The sequence below is a fragment of the Zalophus californianus genome, chromosome 4 (assembly GCF_009762305.2).
Source record: "Zalophus californianus isolate mZalCal1 chromosome 4, mZalCal1.pri.v2, whole genome shotgun sequence".
Classification (NCBI taxonomy): Eukaryota; Metazoa; Chordata; class Mammalia; order Carnivora; family Otariidae; genus Zalophus; species Zalophus californianus.
Window position 1 is genome coordinate 54,029,095 of NC_045598.1, and position 21,143 is coordinate 54,050,237.

The 21,143-nt window shown below is 39.0% G+C and overlaps 1 protein-coding gene across 1 annotated transcript in view; it reads left to right on the plus strand.

The window, feature by feature from the left end:
• PDE4B (phosphodiesterase 4B) overlaps positions 1-21,143 on the plus strand; it is a 520,481-nt gene that overhangs the window by 103,057 nt on the left and 396,281 nt on the right. Inside the window, exon 3 of the mRNA XM_027619904.2 lies at positions 655-893. Within this exon, the coding sequence (XP_027475705.1) occupies positions 655-893 (239 nt within the window). The remainder of the gene's footprint in view (positions 1-654; positions 894-21,143) is intronic.

Sequence of the window (21,143 nt, forward strand, 5' to 3'; positions counted from 1 at the left end):
GGATAAAGTATGCTCTTCTTTTTCTGAACTCTTACATAATTTTACCAAAAAAAAAAAAAAGAGAGAGAGAGAGAGAGAAAGAAAGAAAGAAAAAGAAACTTAAACTCTGAGAAGATCTTTTATGGGAACAGAGATAGTCAGTTATCCATAATTATCAACATCTTTCTGTCCTAAGAAAGTATTTTTACTTTAAAACACTAAACAAGAAAGTATATGCCTTAGCTAATGTAGTTTTCCCCCATGTTGCAGAATGATAACATTGATTTCCAAAATATATGTTCAATTGTAAGCTTTCATTTTAGCAAGTTAAAAAAAAAAACAGAAAAAGAAGGGGAATAAAAGAAAGAAAAATTTACGAAAGAGAAAGAAGATAGGAAGCCCTCTAACCCACATGCTATAACTGGTAACCTGTAACGGGGACCCTAAAAATCACCAAGAATTCCAAACGTTGAGAATTAGCCACCGCGCCCACTTATTTGTTTTCTCTCAAGGTTTTGCCGTCAATATTAGATTCTGATTGTGAGATCATGAGTCAGGACTTTATGACGGATGACTTGATCATTTGGATTCTTATTTCACTCTACTGTACATCATTTTAAACATTTGAATCTCATTCTCCTTTTCTTCTCTTTTTTTTCCTTGTGGTTCCTCCAGAATGTTAAAGATTATTTGGAATGTAGCTTAAGTAAATCCTACAGTTCTTCTAGTAACACACTTGGGATTGACCTCTGGAGAGGGAGAAGGTGTTGCTCAGGAAACTTACAGTTACCACCACTGTCCCAAAGACAGAATGAGAGAGCAAGGACTCCTGAGGGAGATGGCATTTCCAGACCAACCACACTGCCTTTGAGGACACTTCCCAGCATCGCTATCACAACTGTAAGCCAGGAGTGGTGAGTAGTTTTACAATTAAATGTCAGTTCTAAGTTTTACTTTCTGATTATTCCAACATAATTTCATGTTTCTAAAATGTCTGTTATTTGTGGAATAACTAAGGCTATTGACATTTTGAGAATTTGTTTTCCTTTGGGTAGCAAGTGGAGGCCTTTTACACAGTAGAGATATTTTCAGCCTGTTAAGATTGGAAGGAGCCTATTGAGGGAGGAATGAGATACATTTTTATTAATGTCAAGGGAAAACAAAATTACTGCCTATGATCTTTTTTTTTTTTAAGTTAACTATTCAGTGTGCCTCAATATGTTTCCATTTAGAAAAGCACAATCCTATGAGAGTACCTAAAGGAATTATACATGTATATATGACAGGAGATATTCTTATTGCTCTGCTCTACATATAATTATTCCTAGCTTCTTCTTATTACAATACCACTTTACTAATCTCAGTTTATGATTATGTATGAAATAAAACACTTCATTATAAGTCAGAAAAGGAATGAAAATTATACTGTGAGGGATGGTTGGACTGTTTTGCAGGGTCTATACTTGTAAAAAGAGGCTATTTTAATCTAGGGTTGAGAAGTTAATCAAGTACCTATAATTTTATAACTGTGGTTAAAATTGTGCCGTGATGCTGCTTCAAATGTGTGTTTTATCATATATTTAATAATCAGCATTTTCTCTTTTTTTCTCTACGTAATTTTCAAATATTTTCCACGAATGGCCTGCTTACATAACATGGAGTTTTATCATTAAAATGAAAAATATTTTCTCTGTATTTATATAATTTTAAATTATAAAAATGTGGTATACTTTTTGTTTAAATCATTTATTAAGGAGAAGGACTAAACATAGTCAGTCATTAAAATCTGGTTTTTATGGTATGCCATATCCACTTGGTACATGCTGAGCTCTGCAGTGCTAATGAGTAGCCCAATATATACCCATTGAATAATGCAGGGCACTTCTTAGTTGGCGGTTATCAAATCCACTCAGAATTAGATCACTGAGACTCTGGCTATTCTAGTTATTGACATGAAATGGTTCATCAGACAGTCTGAGTGTGATACAGAAGCATGGTAACACATTGTAGGGAGAATGGGTTAAAAACTTGAGAAGCACTGACTTACCATCTTCGGTTGAGCTGAATTAACATCAGAATAGTCATAGCCAATCACGGAGAACTAAAATGGGCACATCACTCCCAGATCACTTACTCAATTGCATAGCTTCTGTAATTAGTCTTGGTTATGCTTCTGCAGAATTGCAGATTTGGAATTGTAAAGAATTCCACAGATTTATTTTTCAGCAAGTTGGCACTGGTACAGTTGTACCAGTTGTTACAATATTGAAATGCTTTCATACCAGTTGGTGAATGTATGTTTTCCTGAGTTCTCTGATTGCCCCTTGTACCATCCCAGACGTAAATTGCTCACAATCCAGCAACTAAAGAGGTGATGACTGGCACAGTGGGGGTCTGGTTTTGGCAGGTGTTGATGATATACTTTTTAGAATAACAATCTGGATAAAATGTACCTTGCAAATTTTGAGTTTATTTAACTCAAGGATACCTTGAGAGTTGTGGAATTGTCCTTCCCAGAGAAGTATCAAATCCCGACGGACATTTGGGACATGCTTGTCTATCTCTCTCAGTTGAGGGTATTAATCTGTACAGAGACAGTAATAACACTCACCTCATAGGCTATTGTGAGGGTTAAATATGGTAATCACTATAAGGTACCTATCTTAGTAAAAAGCACATGTTAGGTTATCAACAAATGTTAGTTTCTCTCCTCTTGAACATTATCCAGTAAAGCCTTTTGAAAACTAGAAACCATGTCTCAAGTATCAGTGCCCTCATGCTGGGTGTTCATAGTTCAGATTGAAATGGAGGATTTAGCCATTATCCAGAGAGTTTATGTTGTGCCATCGGTAATACTACACGTTAGTAATTCATTCATAGCATGTCTTTTATTTCAATTACCTGCATACTTTTTTAATATAGGAGAGAGCTAAATTTATTTTTAAATATAAGTAACTAAAAGCATTTCTATATATTCCTTAAAAACGTTGTCACCGGAGTATTGATAGTTGCCGACTGATAGAATCTCTGGCTGAGGAATCTGACTGAAAGACATTTGATTAGAAGTGAGGAAGTAGAGCTTCAACTATCATTATTGCCATCAACTTGATGCAAGTTCACAGATGTAAAGGATACAGCCTATGACCATATGTGAGAAAGAATTATACTGACCACTTAGCATACTGAGAATATGGAATCAACCTCCACGTCTAAACCGGGGGTGAGCAAACTTACTGTGAAAGGCCAGATAGTGAATATGTTTAGTTTTGTGGGCTTTGCAGTCTCTGTCCTGACTATTCAACCCTGCTGTGGTAGTGTGAAAGTCACTGTAGCTAATGCATAATAAATAAATGTAGCTGTGTCCTAGTAACCCTTTATTTACCCATACAGGTAGTGGGCTAGATTTGGCCTGCCAGTCAGTTTGGTGACTCCTGATCTAGACTGAAAAAGATCTCCTCTGAGACATGACTCTTGCTCTGATAATTGCTTTGACAGTTACAACTGAGTGAAACTGATCTTGAGTTCCTGGTTAGTATGGTAAATGAGCCATAGGTATAGGGCTGTGTGCTAGAGATAAAATTTTTTAAAGCTAATGAAGGACTTTGAGTGAGTGCAAATGAAAGGTGGTACCCAGTGTATATAAGGTTAAATAGAAAACCGCTAATATAAACTTAGTCCTTTTTTGGGGAGAGCACATGGATGACAGTTTCATCATCCCACAGAAACCCAAATGAACAAACAATGGAGAGATAGTACCTACTTTTCAGAGTTGTGATGAAAATTAAAGGTAATGTGTGTGATACATAGAACATAGTAACCAGCACTTAGTGGTTGTTTTGATGTTGTTGCCGTTTTTATTGTTGATGTTATTGTTATATATAGACCGAGTAGCCAGAATTATGCATTATCTATTGTTGGGGATTCTGGGGGAACTTCACCCCCTGAGTTATTGGAACCAACTTGGAAATATGATGAAAAAAGAAGTCAGATATGAAAACAAGGTGTTACATCAATTACTGATAAAATTGATGTTGGAATATATAATCTATGTCTGTGGGCAAGAAGGCTTCTTACACTGAACACCAGAATTATACAGACTTACCACCCAGTAGCAGGAGATGCTGGGCCTGGGCAGCCTCCCCTTCAGAGGGAGAACCTAGGCCTGTAAAATGTGTAGCAGGGAAGAGCTGTAGAAAGTCTGCTCATCTGAGCAAGTACGGGGGAAGGACTGAGTTGTGCATACCCACCTTTTCCTTCTGGAAACACCAACACAGATTATATTATGCCTTCTCCCTGAGGAAGCCTGAGTAAGGATCTAGAAGGAGGCTGGGACTATTAAACTGGTGGCATTCCTAACACTTGGAAGGCACATCAAAGAATGGGAAAAACATATTCTTTACCATTCCCCCGATTGTTTTCTTCTTCCTCTTAAGTCTGGGGTCCCCCCAGGGATGTGGCTGTTCTTTAGAGGGACAGAGCAGGAGAATATCATTAGGACAGTGTGACTGCCATCTTTGTGAGCTTGTTTCTCCAATATCAGTCACTGCTTGAGTATGTAAAGATAATAAATCTGAAACCGAAGTTTCTTGCCCTTGTAAATTAAAGCTCAAGGAAGTTAAGGCCTCAAATTTATTCACCTCACCTTCTTAATTTTCTCGTTTTATTAGAGGGTCCTTCAGCCTTTTGTAGGGTGAGGGCTTCCTAACCAGCATGAGCCTAAGTCATCTTCCACTGTAAGGCTCCAGTTTTCTTTGGTCCCATATAAGTTGAATTAGTCCAGTACCACATCTATGGTATCTTCGCATTTTAAATAGTTAAAGGAGTTTATTGATTACCACATTTATCAAAGCAGTGTCACTACAGCCAGATTTAGGAAATAAGCCAATACTCAGCCTTGAAAGTCGACAGTTAACTTTATAATTTTATATCTTATAATTTTAATCTTCCTCCGTGGGGATCTTAGAATACTTTACTTCCTTCTAGCCAGCCTTCCCTGTTTACAGTTTGTTTTTATCTATTTTAATTAATCTCTTTTTTTTTTTACTGCACAGTACACTAGCATTATTTTTGCATTTAGTCTTTGATTTATATTTAGATGTTTACCAATATCTTTGCTTTTAGTTCCTTCTTGTATCTCAGACCCCCTGGGATCACTTGCTTTTTTGTTTGGGTCAGTCCTATGGAATTTATGCTTATTTTTTTATTTGGCTGAAAATGTCATTTGCTTTCATTCTTGAAAGCATTTTTTCCCATTGTGTAACAGTTACTTTATTTCAACACTTTGTAACTATTTTCCCTCGTCTTTTGGCTTCCATTGCTATTGGGAAATTGGCTGTAAATCTAATTGCTTTTCACTGTAAGTAATCTGCCCTTTTTTGTTTATTTGTTTCTGAATTTCTGAAGTCTAACTTTGATGTGTCTATGGGTGGGTTTCCTTTTATTTATCCTGTATGGAATTTACTGGACTTCTTGAATATATAAATTGGTGTCTTTCTTATGATATCTGAAATATACTTTTTCATTTTCTCTTCACATATTTCCTGTGCCAACCTCTCTCTCCTCTGCTTTTGACTTCTGATTAAATCTACTTTGGACCTACTTCTTTATTTTCCATTTTTGACAATCTCTTCCATTTTTAAAAAAAATCATTTTGTCTTTCTGTGCTGTATTTTTGTTAATTGCTTTGATTTGCCTTCCAGTTTGCTAATTCTCTTTTCAACTATGTCTAATTTTCTGTTAAACCTGTTATATTTTTTCAATTTTTGTTATTGTATTTTTTATTTTTAGAGTTTGTATTTATTCACTTTTTAAATATGTTAGATAATTTTATGTAGTTTTCTATTCTGTGTATGTGTTAATTATCTATTGCTGCATAATCAATAACCTCCAAAACTTAGTGGCTTAAAGTAACAAACATTTATTATCTCACATTTTCTGTGGATAAGGAATCCACTTGTGGCTTAGTTGGGTGCCTCTGACTTAGCCTCTCACAAGGCTGGAATCAAGTTACTGGCCAATGTTGCAGTCATTTCAAGGCTTGACTGGGTGGGTGGGATCTGCTTCCATGTTCATTTGGTTGTTGATGGGTTCAGGTCCTTATTGCCTGTTGACTGGAAAGAAAGAGTCTGGCTTCTCCTGTGTTATTCCCTCAAAGAAGATTATAAATATCAGTTTGCTTGTCTTCCATCTCCATTTGCCTGAAGGCTGTGCTTTGCTTCTCTAAATGTTTCAGCTGTGAACAGGATGATTCTATTTGGGCATCTTTAAATGAGGTGTGATGTCCTCCATGTTAACAGTCCCAGCTTTTACCTCCATTGGGGAGAATGGTGCCATTTTCTCCATTGCTGGATGGAGGGCTAGAAGCAATTTCAACTGTTCTTATTATCACAGAGGAGGAAAGTGGTCAGTCGGCTGGGGTGATGACTCAGAAACACGGGATGTGCTTTATTGCTCCTACAATGTGTCACAAGTTTACAGTCTGATGAGGTTTTCGATAAAAATATTTAACACTTCTGAGCTGTCTCTCCACTACAGATCCTAAAGCCCTGTTTTAGAGATCAAAATACCCACAGATGCTGTGTGTAAATGCCACAGATTCAACAAAAGCTGGCACGAGGTTGGGAAATTGATGACGCACACATCTGTTTAGCTCCCACCAGGGTTTACCACCCACTGACATTTTTTGGCTACAGAAACTGTATTTGTGATTTGTGCCTTGAGCACTGCTATCTACAAGTCAGCAATTCACAAAGCACCCCCTGCCCCAGGTCCCCATCTCAGGTATGTGAGATAATGGACGATGATATTTAAAATCAGCTGTCATCCATGCCACTCATCATTGCTTATATATCCTGTTATCAAATCAAAATTCTCTTGGAATATGGGAAGTGCGGGTTTTATGCAGAAAGTACTTAGGATAGGATCTAGCCTGTATGATTATGACAATTGGTGTAATACTTTACAGTATAGATAATATTCTCACTATCATACGTTAGAGTATATAATGTCCTTTCCATCTCCTATTTTATTTAAATTTAATTCCACAACAACCCTGTGAGGTGGGCATTATTTCTGAAGGTAAAACAGAAACAAATAAAAAATGACTTCAAATAAAAGTATAATCATTGGAAAAAATCATTTCATACTACAGAAAGAATTTATTTTTGATGTTTGATGGCTGACAGCTTTCATTTCCCCACCTCTCCCCTTGGCCTCACATCTAGGAAAGGTTAAAAAAATCTGCACCCACTCCCTTACCCATAATAAATCCCTAAGCCACTTTCCACCCCCCTCTCAACTTTGTTTCACTTTAGATAGAACCTGAGCTCTTCTCCCTGCGGAATCCTTTTGCTTTTTGCTCTGTGAATAGTAAACTTTATTTCATAGTTGTTATTCCTACATGTCATTCATCCTGACATCCATAAATATTCCTGGTCGGGAGCAGCCCAGCATCCAGCAGGGGATGCTAGGTGCCCAAATAAAACAGGTTTCTTAATTCTAGATAAAGTAATGGTGCTTTGTTCCTTGAAACATGTGGTCATTGCAGAGAGCAACAAAAAAAATATTGTGCTTAACTCGTGGCTAAGAACTGAAAGATGAACAAGACATGATCTCTGTTCTTCCCTTCAGTAGTAATAGGCCATAGAAGAGGAAGATGTTAAATTAAAAATCACAAAATAATATCATTGGTAGTATGTACAAGATACTGTGGGAATGCAGAAGAGTGAATGGCTATTCTTCCTGGTTTGGACAGTATGCATGTAGACACATAAAAGCATGAAAGAGAATGGAATGTTGAAAGAACTATATTCAGCTTTATTTGGCTGGAGAACGGGGTGAGTGAGGTGAGATGTGGTTGGCAAGGCCCTTGAAGTCTCTGCTGGTAAATTATCCTGAGGATATTGGTGAGCTATTGAAGGGCTTTAAGAAAAGAAATAAAAGAAGACTGTTCCTATTTTAAACAGTTAGCTTTGATGGCAGTGTGGAAGATAGATTGGCGTCAAGACAGAAAAGTAATTTAGAAGGACACGACTTATGTCCAGTGAGCGGTGATTGATGAGGGAGCAGAAGGCAAGCTGAGGACAAAGCACAAACTGACACCCCACAACCCCCAGGTGCAATCTGTGTGACATTCCCTAGGCACTCCTGGGTGCCCTAAAGCTAAGGAAAAGAAAAACAAATGGTTAACTATATTATAGATACCACAGTCCTTCAAGACTTGAGCCTCCCTCAGTTTACAAATGTCTTAATGATTTACAAGAAAAAAGGAATCTTATCAATAACCTAACTTCCAGAAGGAAACGCAAATAAAATTAGATGTCCTCACAACCTGCAGCCCATTGACAAATCCTTGAGGCAGGCGGAGTCTAGTGGTCCTCCAGGAAGCTCCCCGGCTGTCTTAATGTTAATGCTTTGCTAGAGGGAAAAACAACTTTAGCTTGACAATAGGAAGGCCTCTGGTATCCTGTGAGTTTTCTTTAGCACATGAAAATCCTTTTGGAACCTCCCTATCTTTACCTCCCCCAGTCCCAAAGTATGTAGTAAGTCACTCCTCACAACGCCCTGCAGCCGGCGCAGCCCTTTCTTGCCCAGGGGTTCTGTCCCTGTGCTTTAAGAAAACCACCGTCTTGCACCAAAGATGGCTCAAGAATTCTTTGTTGGTCGTTGAGTCCCGACCTCACCCCACCAAACCTCACCTATGTTCAAAAACTACATCAGCGATGATGGGTGAGTCAGGACAAAGGCAAGGAAAATGGTCAGAGGAGGATGAATGTACCAGGTACTGTTCTAGGAGTTGGGGTATAATGGTGAAAAAGGACAACGTCTTTTTATGAAGTTTGCATTCTAATGGGTGTGTGAGAGAGAACTCCCTAATATCTAGTCTTCTTTCCAACCGTAAGAAGACTCCGGAGTTGTAACTGAGCACTTGGCTACCCAGGAAGTAGACTACCTTTCAGCCTTTCTTGCAGGTTCCTCTTAGTCTAGGTGGAACCTACGTTCTGGCCAGAACATGCCCTCGAAATAAAGAGGCATCCTTCTCCTTCATTCTCCCCTTTTCTACCAGCTGGAATGGCCATGCGGTGGTGGGATTTCTAGCACCTTGTGGCCCAGGTGAAACCACAGAGTTGATGATGCGGCAAAACCAAAGGGGCCCTGAGCATGTGACATCTTCATGGAAATGACCACACCAGACTGGATTTGAATGTGAAGTAAATACAATTCTATTGTTTTGAGTTTCTGTCTGCTACAGCAGCTGAACCTGTATCATACGTAATACGGGGACACAGAGACGATTATAGTGGAGGTTTACATAAAGGGGATGCCCAGATCATGGATCCCACAAAGCAGTCATCTAAAAGTATAAATAAATTGTATGTAAGTACCTTGTATACAGCTGAATCTGTTAAGCTTAACATATTATTCAAAATAAGTACTAGCTGTACTTAACATGCAAGGAAGAGCTTTACTAAATGCCCAAGCTCATCAGTCACTTGCTCCTCAGACAAGAGAGACGTACTTGTGCAAGGAATTTACACTTGGGTGTGCCAGCCAGGGCGATGAAAGGGAGACTGGGAGCTGAATATCCCTTCGTTACGTCTTCTCATCTGATGTACTTCATTATGTCATCTTATTATCTGTTGTAGTTATAAATCCTATCTCAAGTAAACTGGTTAGTTAATAAATAAAGATATGAGTCTGTTTACTGAAGTCCAAGCCGATTACAGTAGTGATTATAATAATTAACAGAAAATATAAGCTGAAACAACGTGAGGAAGGAAGCAAACAGGGCGATGTGATAGAGTAACGGTGAGCTGAGCAAAGGAATGATATTTTAGATAAGGTAGCTATAGAAATCTTCCAAGAAGAGATAATATTTGATTGATAACCCAAATGATAAAAAGCACTTAATCGGCAAAAAGTGTGTGTGGGGGTACTTCATAGGCAGAGGGAACAGAAATGTAAATGTCCTGAGGTGGGAAAGAGCCCAGGATGTTTGAATAGGAGAGAGGAGTCCAGGGTGGCTACAGCACAAAAGGCAAGGGAGAGGAAGACTGGCTGGAATTAGAGAGACAGGGAGCCACTAGATTACCTGGACATTTATGGGCTAGAGTAAGGAGTTTTGTTCTATTTTAAGAGCAATGAGAAGCCCTTACAATGTTTTAGACAAAAATGTGACATGATCTGACTTTCAAAAAGTAGTGTTTTGTATATGGGTACAATGAATTGTAGGGGCAGAGTGGAAGCAGAGACTATTGCAGGAAGGTGATTTGGAACAGGGTGATGCCAGAGGAGATGGAGAGAAGTGAAAGAGTTTGTGTTGTTTAGAAGGAGACTGATAGGGCTTGCTGCAGAATACATGTAGAGGTCTGGGAAAGGGAGAAATCAAGACCCAATGCTATGCTTTTTGCCTGAGCAGCTGGGTTAATAGTGGTGACATTTGTTGAGATTGAAAACGCCTGGGGAAAGATTTGGCTGGGTGTGGGGGTAGGGTAAACCAAAAAACCTATTTTGTTTCAGGAGAACTTTGGCAAAAGTTTCCAAGGGATCTCTTATGCTCCGTTGGTTCCATAGCCAAGCCAGGCTCTTAAATTGGTTAGAGCAGTTGTGAGCCTTTGAAAGAGGCTGGCCCTGGGTGGCATCAGGGGAGTGTTAAACTCTAACAGCACATTATACATCATTAGTCTACTCGTTGTTATCTTGACCAAGAATCAGTACCTGACTTCCGGTTGTCCCTGAAGATGAGCAATGGACTCTCCCAGTTCAGCTATAACTCTATATGTTATACATTTCACCCACCTGACTCTTGGTCAAGGCTTCTTAATTATATATTGCTCATTATCATTCGTTTTCCTGAATCTTTTGCACCATCTATGGAACAACAATAACAAAAAAGCAAAAATACAAATGCTAAAATATGAATTATTTGTTTCATCCAGTAGAGCATAGGTATTGCTTTAAAGAAATACTTCAGTTTTCCAAATATCCAGCACAGATATGTTTGTACTCATGCACATGTTCACCAACCCTTTTACTTCCTTTCATCACCAAATTGTGAATTTCAGCTGTGTCAATAGATTGACTTAATATAAAGATTAATTGATTGTCAAGTAAATCTAGTTCCTCCTCTGGCCACCGAGCCGAAGGCAGACGCTTAACCATCTGAGCCACCCAGGCACCCTATATCAGTGTTATGATAGTTTTTTAAAAAAATCAAATTATTTTTACTAATTACTTCATTATTATACCAAATAGTAGTTACATTATGAATTAGGCTAAGATCATTACAGAATGTCAGTTAGAATTAACTTTCTGGCAAGAGTAGCCCTTGCCTACGTAACAAATTGTCATGGACTGGAGTAGAAATTTAAGGGCCAGATCTCAGTAAGTTCTGATTTCAAGTCTCTTATCAGCATAACCATATGCCATTTCATACTACAAGATTGTGTTGATACAGGTTCCCAAAGGACCTTATGTTTTAAGTGATACCTATATTCCCCTAATCTGTAAAATTCTAGTTAATTGTTCTACATTTCCAATTCTGACTAACTGTACTATTCGGTTATGTTTGATTTTTGTTATGCATAGGGACTCGGCAGTTAGAGAGCACCTAAACAAACTATGTTCTCCATTTAAGAATTTTACTCCTTGTACTTTTGCTACCAACACCCTGGATGATAGTCCTTTGGATACTTCTGCTTCCATCTGAAGGAACATACTTAACAGTCCCTCTTTGGTTAGTATGAATGCTGCTTCCCATATTTGTACTCTAGTAGGTTAAGTATCCGTTAAATTTTTATCCATTTTTATAAAGCTGTGTTATCTGCCCAGGCCATTTGCCGTTCTTTTCCCTAGTCCTGAAACAGCATAGTACATAGTACAAAGTATAAACAGCAAGTACAGACCAATACATCTTTTTCCTTAGTATGATTCTTTGTATTAGGGTCAAATTTGGCTTGTCTTATAACTTCTGGATCTGTGCCAACTTTCCCAGTATTCATTTAGAGCATTTTGGCCAGGGCTGGTTCTTGAACAAACATTTTATTATCATAGAATGTGTATTGCTTAACTACAGGTTGAATATATATTTTGGAACCAAAAATGTTGAATTCCACATATAGGTACTAGTAGTCTCCAAATATATTTTGTTTGAGTATGTGCATTTTTAGGTGGAGGTCCAATACACTGTCAGATTTTTGAAATGTTAAAAATTACTGTTCTCGGATAATTCCTTTACTAGATGAGCTTTCAAGAGGAAGAGTCCATTATGTTGTTAGATCCATTCATATTCTCCATCTCTACCACTCTGGCCACTCTATTCATAAGACCACTGATGATTCTACAAGGTGCCCAAGTACAGAAACTGGCTGACATTTACTGGCCAAGTCGTCTTTGAGGTTTTTAAGGTTTCTTCTGCAGTGGATTCTCTCTGGTCGGCATGAACATGCCATAGGACAATCTCCACACTTGGTGCCCACTCCCGTAGGCCCATCCACATGCCTCTTACCCAGACCTTCTTACACCTAGTCTTCAAATCTTGCTGGTTCCAGGGTCCTGATCAGTCAGTCAGCCCAGTCATTAAACCATATATCCCGATGCCAGGCCACTTTTCTTTTTCTTTCCCTAATTGGTATTTTTCAGGGCTACTCTGTAGTGTAACAGCAATTTATTGTCAGCTTATACCCCCATACTGGACCCCATTCTTGTACCAATCTTGAACTTTTCCCTTCTTCATCAGCAGATCACAGAAAAGCCTCCATGTGTGCATAGGTGTGAAATAGGGGAGAAGCATGGCTACAGCAGTGACAGATGACGTGGTGATTAGGGACATATTTGTGCCATTCTCTTATACTCTCTGGACCTGCCCAAATTTGATCCTAGGTGTGTTGCATCCCTATTATGGTGGATTGCTGCTGGAGTCACCTGACCTTATGATTTGTTGGGTCTGTTAGTATCACTGGTGTGCTGGTAAATGTTTAGTAATCATCTCTGAAAAATACCATCCTAACTTGTAGCATTTGCTGAGTTTTGTGGTATAAATATTCCCACCATGGCTGATTTCAAGCTGCCAAAATCTTTCTGGGTTTCGTTTCTTTCTGGAACATGCATGTCTTCCTAAGGTGTCCAGAACACTTGCTACTTCCTGCTCTTCAGGTATGACTAACATGACATCATCAATATAGTGGGCCAGTGTGATTATCTGTAGAATGTCCAACTGGACCGAAGGCTCTTACAATATTATGACAGAGAGCAAGAGAATTGACATAGCTCTGGGGCAAGACTGTGAGTGTGCACTGTTGTCTGTACATGTGAATGTGAGCTTCTTCTGATTCGTCTTCCTTGATAAGAATGAAAAAGAAAGCATTTGTCAGTTCAGTGGTGACATACCAAGTAGTCAAGACTATTAATCTGCTCTGGTAAATATACCTGGTATATTTGGTAAAACAGCTGTAATTGAGGTGAAGGTGCTTGGTTAACTTGTGGTAGTCGATTATAGCCTTCTGTAGATTATTTAGTTTCCACAGGGATAAGACTAGTATATTAATAGGGTCCTACTTGGGGCCGCCACTGCTCTATCCTTTAAGATTTTGAGAATGGCACTGCTTTTTGCTATCCCTTTGAGATGCTATTGTGGGTTGAACTGTATCCCCCAAAAGATGTTTTCAAGTCCTAACCCCTTGTACCTGTGAATATGACTTTATTTTGAAAGAGGGTCATTGCAGATGTAATTAGTTAGGATGAGGTCATACTGGAGGAGGTGGGCCCTGAATTCAATATGACAGGTGTCCTTATACAAGATGGAAATTTGGACACAGATACAGATATTCAGGGAAGATAGAGGGAAGACAGATGAGGCAGAGACTGGAGTTAGGCTGCCATAAGCGGAGGTATGCGGTGGGGGCTGCCAGAGCTGGAAGAGGCAAGGAAGGATCCTCCCTTAGAGGCTTTGGGCAGAGCATGGCCCAGCTGACATCTTGGTTTCAGACTTCTAGCCTTCAGAATGGTGAGAGAATAAATTTCTCTTTTTTAAAGCCACCCAGTTTGTGGTACTTTCTATAGCAGACCTAGGGAACTAATACAGAGGTGATATAACTATTTTGTAAAAATTATTATCCTCCTGGAGGGATGGTAAGAGTACTCTCAGGATCGTCCTTATGGCTTTCCTATAATAACGGCTCTGACTTTATAATTCAGAGAACAAAGTGAGAATTCTGCCAATTGCCAAGTATATTCATTCCAATTATATGTTTGGAAACCAGGGAAATGACCATCACCATCAGTACTCACTGTAAGACAAACATAGTTGGAACTCAGTTTCTTAGCAGACTTCCGTATACCTCTACTCTTTTTTTTTTTAAAGATTTTATTTCTTTATTTGACAGAGAGAGAGAATGAGAGAGAGGGAACACAAGCAGGGGGAGTGGGAGAGGGAGAAGCAGGCTTCCCACCAAGCAGGAAGCCCGATGTGGGGCTTGATCCCAGGACCCCGGGATCATGACCCGAGCCTAAGGCAGACGCTTAATGACTGAGCCACCCAGCCTCCCCCCCGCCCCATACCTCTACTATTAATGAAAGGTCATGATGGTGTTTGGGATCTTTGGCTAACAGTTCAATCTGTATGCAATAGTTTTGAAAGATCTGAGTAATCCACAGAGCTAGCTGTGGTATTGCGGGATCTTTCCTTTTCTTTAGTTGATGTGTTCTGGGTCAGAGAACTGGGCATGTGAACATAGCTCTTCATTGGGGCTGGCTGACCTCAAACTTTTGCTCATGTGTTCTTGATCCCCATTGCAACATACACACATACTTGTACCTTTTTTTGGCTGCATATCTATCTTGCTCCTAGGGATGAAATGTTTTATAAGTCAATTCCATAAATTTCAGGCCTTGCTGACTCATTCTGGACTTGTTGCAGTTTCTAGTAATTCTGTTTACCTTCCTTCTAATGGGTATATGCTGCCACTGATGTCCGCTATTCTTGGATTCTAGCATCCCAATTGCTATTAGGGAATGCAGTACTAAATAATATCTCCTGTCATTATTCCTAGCCTATTGAATGATGTGATGTGTTTCTAACCTCTCTGCCTTGGTAGAGGGAGTGTTCCTGTGACTTCCTAAGGAACATGGTCAGCCACAAGGTTTTTTTACCTTAAAGAGTAGACATGCTTCTCTGAGGTTTTAAACCCTTCCCCCATACTTTGATATAGCAACTGTGGCATCTCTGTGTTGTTTAATATAGGCCTTTGCCTTTTTCAGGTGTTCAGGGGCCATTCATTCCAACAGCCTATTACAACTGCCATCAGGATCTTTTCTGGGGTATTAAACCCTGTATCACTGGAAAGTACCACTGTATTGACAACTCTCCCTAATTCGGCTTTATTTCCTGTTTCCTCTTGACCTAGCCCCACCAGAAACCACTCCTATTTCCTCAAGGTGGCATCTCTTTAGGCATATACTTTCTCTTTTGCTTTAGCTGGCTAAGCACTTCCTGGATCAGTTTATACTGCTATTTGACTTTAATTATGAGTCAAGAGAGGAGGTGAGGCTAATCATGAAAAGGGTAAGAAATATCTTCTAAGGCACTTGCCTCATTTGAGAACTTTGTAGAATTTCAAGCATGTGTGGTGTGACTGGCTCCATCTTCTGATAAGGGGGAACTGGCCATTTCTTTAGGCCCATAGGATCAGAATTTGAGGACTAAGAAGTTGAGGGTTTTGTTTTGTTTTTTTTTGTTGTTGTTTTTTTTGAAAGAGAGGGAGAAAGCAGGGTGGGGCAGAGGAAGAGGGAGAGAGAATCTCAAGCAGGCTCCACACCTCAGCATGGACCCCGATGCTGGGCTCAATCTCAAAACTGTGAGATCATGACCTAAGCCTAAATCAAGAGTTGGATGCTTAAACAACCGAGTTACCCGGGCGCCTCAGGATTTGAGATTTCTAACTGTGACTACACAGATAACCCCTTCCAAGTGTCAGGTTCCCAATTCTTCCCTTTTAGGGCCCTGAGTTTGTGTAAGAGAGTAGCCTAGGCCGGGATTCAGCCTTTCCTGAGGCTCTGCTAACAATTCAGTCCTGTCCCTGTTCTGCTATGACTGTTGTCCAGCTGCAGGAGCATAAATGCACTTTAAATGCTGCCATGGAGTCCCTCTTACGGTCACACTTTGATTTAAATTGTTCATTAATAGACCCGAGCCTACCATTTTCTCTTTTCAATCTGTGGTACCTAGCAACAAATAACCAATTCCACAGTCTTACCGTTATCATGTTTTCATACCTCTAAAACACCCAGGATGTTGTTCCAGCTGTTGCAGCCCCTTGCACCTGTACCCATCACAGGCTGTCATAGGTGGAAGCCAGAAGAATGCTCTAGCATTCCAAGAACGACCCATGTTTTCCTTATTTCCTGTGATGGGATTCTCATTGACATCCAGCCAGAAAATGGTCCAATTCTGAGATTCCCATATTTAGAGTCTGCTTCCTTGGGAACACTTCTGGTGTCAACTGTCTTAGATTGGGTTCCTTAGAATAAACCTGAGATAAGGATTCTTGTTTAAGTGCTTTTTGGGAATATACTCTCAGGAAAAGGGAGGTGAGGGAAACAGAACAGGGCAGGAAAAATGGCAAGCACGAATGTGGTCTCAGTAGGGGTTAGCTTCAGTCTGATTCCCACAAGATATTCCAGAGCACAAATGACATGACCAAGCCAGTCTCCTATTGGGGCAAGTGGGCTGACCTTTTGAATTCCATGCCAGCAGGTCACTGGCCGGCCGAGTAAACCCTGGTTGGGGGTGGGGAGAAGTATAGCTTCTCAAGCAAGATGCTCCCATTCTGTCCAGGGCAGTCCTCTGTATTTTTATCTCCAAAAATCACAGCAAATGGGACAGGGGTGTACCATCCAGAGTAGGGGATGTGGGCAGTCACCAACAGCATCCACCACAACAATGTAGAGCTGTTATTAACTGCAATAATCAGCAAATTTTTTGAGTTATTCTGTATCTAAGGAAAAGAAATGTATTTCTTTAAACTGTTAAAACCTTCTCTAGGCTTCAGTGGGAAGGTTGTATTTATCTTTCCTTCTTTTTAGTGGGATTACACTCAATTCCACTGATTATAGAACCCAAATTTCCAATTCACCATCTTTGACTAAGGACCCTCACACCAATGAGATCTCCCCTTCCCTCCCCAAATTGGGAGTGTTATTTCCCACTGTGACCTTGGTTTATTTCATCAATTTTTCTCTCCCCCTTTTACCTTTATTTTTACTATATAATGATTGGAGTGAGAGATTATAAGAACAAGTTCCTTCAGATACATTGTCCCATTTGGAATGGCCTTTTTACTTTCCATGCACAAGTGAAAATGTCTCTAAACTAGTATATATTGTTTCTGAAAAGGGGACAAAAAGTAAAACAGGAAAGATGAAAAGGATGATCCAAAAGGAAGGTACTGGTTGAGAATGAGACTTCTATTTCCTATTTTTTTTTAGTGTGAGTTTGGGAATTTGTGTTTTTTGCCAGGAAAAAAAAAAGTATAACTTCAGCTCAGGGCTTCAGTATTCCTGAAGGGTTTGTAAATAAGTCATTGTCTCCCCAGTTGACAAAAAGCAGTATATGATTAGAACCATCCTGTTCTTTATTCCCCAAGCTCTGAGAACACTGTGGAATAAGTAGCCTATGCTCCATAAACACCAGAAAAAGGGTGGTGCATGCAGAAGTGCTTTGAAAACTGAAACTTCACATAAAAATAAGGCATTATGGCTGCTTTAAATTAACCTCTCCGAAGTCTGTACTAAAGTTGTATTCACATTATATCCCTTTTCACCCCAGACATAAATCCCTTGTTCCAGCCTGAGATTCTTCCTCCCTCTTGCTGCGGTCCCCTTTTTATTTTCTCTTCCGGAGGTCTCAAAATTCCACCCATAATTCTGGTTTGAATCCCCGCCGTAGGAAACAAATTCTGATACTCCAGGATTTGACAACAGAGGGTGCATCTCGCTGTGGGGAAAACCATACTGGAAACCTGTGGGTCTCACTCTTGTCTACTGAGATTCTCCTGCCTGAGGCGAATTGCTTTTCTTAGGATGGCGTCCTCAAAGTGTGGTTGCCAAGTGAGAGTATTAGCAACACTAAGGAACTTGTTAAAATGAAAGTTATTGGCTCCAACCCAGTCCTATTAAACTAGAGACTCTGGGTATGGGGCCCACCATCTGTGTGTGTTTTTGTTTTTTGTTTTTTGTTTTTTTTTTTTTAACATTCCAGCTAATTCTGAGACGTTGCTCAAGTTGGAGAATCACTCTCTGAGGGACTCTCTTACTGATCACCTTTGATACAGTTTTTCTGGCCTCAGGGAGTGCTCCCTCATTTAGCACTCAAGCCAAATGAACCCTTAATTGCCAGAGCACAGTTGAAACATTTAAACTAACTTTCCTAATGGTTTGTCCATAATAAAAGGAAAATGAATTTCTAGAGTAAAATATAATTAGACACAATGATTCATAAAATATGGAAATGTGTTATAGTGGTTAAAAGCACCAGTATAAACTTTGAATCCAACTTGTTACTTAATCATGTTGGTATTAAGGCTCCGCATCTGTTACATGATGATAATAGTAATACTTGCTTCTTAGAGCTGTTGTAAAAATTAAGTGAGGTGAAGAAGGTAAAGCAATTAGCAAAGCTCCTGACTCATACAAGGTGTTCAGTAAATGGTAACAAATTGTATTTTGCTTAGTCATCATCACTACCTAGCCCCTCTTTGCAGTGGATCTCAGCCATGAGTTCTCAGGCCACCTCCACAGGGCATGGAACGTTTTCATCCTTGGAATTCAGAAGCACCCCTAAGCATGTCTAGGGTCCTTGGTGTCTAGGCCAAAAGAAAAGCAGGGATTTTCTCTCCCATGTCTGATTCCCATAGTCCAAATTCCAGTTCACGGTCTCAACACCCTCCTCTTATCCAGGCTATTGTTTTTGGGAAACATCAGGCCCATCCCCACCATTTACAGGCCTTGGAGCAAGAGTACAAATTAAAGGCCCACACAACATATATTTATAGTCATAATTTACAGAGCAAGCCTAAAAATGTTTTATCCTCTGTATAGGCAGGATAACAGCCCCCACAGTCCCTGGAACCTATGACTATGTTACCTTACATGGTAAAGGGACTTTGCAGATGTGATTAAGTTAAAGACCTTGAGATAGGGAGATTATCCTGGATAATCTGGTCAAACGTAATCACCAGGGTCCTAGGATCCTTGTTAAGGGGGAGGCAGTAGAGTCCGAGGAAATGTGACAACAAGCAAAAGTTGGAGTGGTACGGTGCCATGAGTGAGGAATGCAGACAGCCAGTAGAAGACAGAAAAAAGCATGGAAATAGATTCTCTTCTGGAACCTTCAGGTAGAATGCAGCCCTGCTGACCCATTTTGGACTTCTGAGCTTCCGAATTGTTTGGGTAATACATCTGTGTTGTTTTAAGCCACTCAGTTTGTAATAATTTTTATAGCAGCATGAAGGAATCCATAACCCTCCTGCTTTCATAACAGTGAAATAAAAAAATGTGGATGTATGCTTTTATAAGACTGCATAGTGGCAGAATATCAGTGATGATCGAATTTAATAATTGTTTTGTGTAGTGAATGGTCTGTGAATGACCCAATGATATTTAAATGAATAATAAAATGAATTCCTTAATTATTTTTATTTCATTTATTTTTCTTGCCTTTATTTAAGCATAATTATGCATTATATTGTTCAAAGAACTTGTTTTTAATAGACAGGATTGCTAAATTAGACCACCTTGAATTATTGTAAGTTACCTTACAATTTGGAGAAATTTGGCTCTACTAGGGCAGGAGCAACTGAATTATCATTAAAACTCTTAAAGAATACTTAGATTTAGAAATAAACTATTAATTTATATATCATGTTTACATATTTTAAGGGGATGACATATGATAAACTATTATGATCTCAGGAAAAAAATCCCCAAATATTTAACTTAAGCAATAGATTACTGTCCAATATAGATGTGTTTTCTGACATTTATAAAGTAATTTCTAGATGCATAGAGTTCTACTTAAATTCTTTTTTTTTTCTAATTTTTTCCAATCCGGGGATGTTAAAAGAAAATGCAAAAAATAGAAGTATGATGCTTGATTTGTTTAAAACTTTCACTTCAGTTGAAGTTATAGGATGACCCGGAGTGGCCAGAATATAGTCTCAGGTTTATTTGTACACAAATCTTCTTCATTGTTACACAAATGTTTATCTCCTTTTTCTAATTTTTTTAGTATTTTGTTGGCATGTCACTTTGTTGCATATTTCACACGCAGTTTATTTTAATTTGGAAAAATTTTTTTCAATAAATTTAAAAATGCTTTTTATTCTTTTAAAAATGAAAGTAGCCAAACCCATAGCTGTGTTTGTGTTCTTGTGAAGCTTTTGCTAAATCATCGATGGCAAACAACAATTCATATTAAATAATGATGAATTATTCCAAATTTAAAATTAATTACATCTTCACCAAGCATCTCAATTTGTTCCTACTTGAGGATATTCTGTCATTTTGCTTATTTCTTTTTAGGCATCCTTTATCATGTTTAAATAAAATCTTAAACAGCATTTTGTTGGCATTCCCATCATGTGCCATGAGTGGTTTTAAGGATAAATTTGATAAGTATCTTATTAAGATGTTTTATTTTAGGTAGACCTGTACAGTATTGTATGCACTATTTGAATTGTTCACAAACAGCCCAGTTGTGACTGTATTTTCTAGTAATAGATTCAAACTGTGCACTAGCTGTACCAGGTACAAGGAATGCTTCTGGAATTTTGGCCAAAATTCTGTCTTGAGAAAACTTTTCTCTTGCCAACTATTTAGCACCAGTCACATAGACCTATCCTCAGTAATATTTCAAATTATTTGGGGCACCCGGGTGGCTCAGTCGTTAAGCGTCTGCCTTCAGCTCAGGTCATGATCCCGGGGTCCTGGGATTGAGCCCCGGGTCAGGCTCCCTGTTCAGCAGGAAGCCTGCTTCTCCATCTCCCACTCCCCATGCTTGTGTTCCCTCTCTCGCTGTCTCTCTCTCTGTCAAATGAATAAATAAATAAAATCTTTAAAAAAATATTTCAAATTATTTAAATAAAATGGAAATATATTTGATATTTTTGATA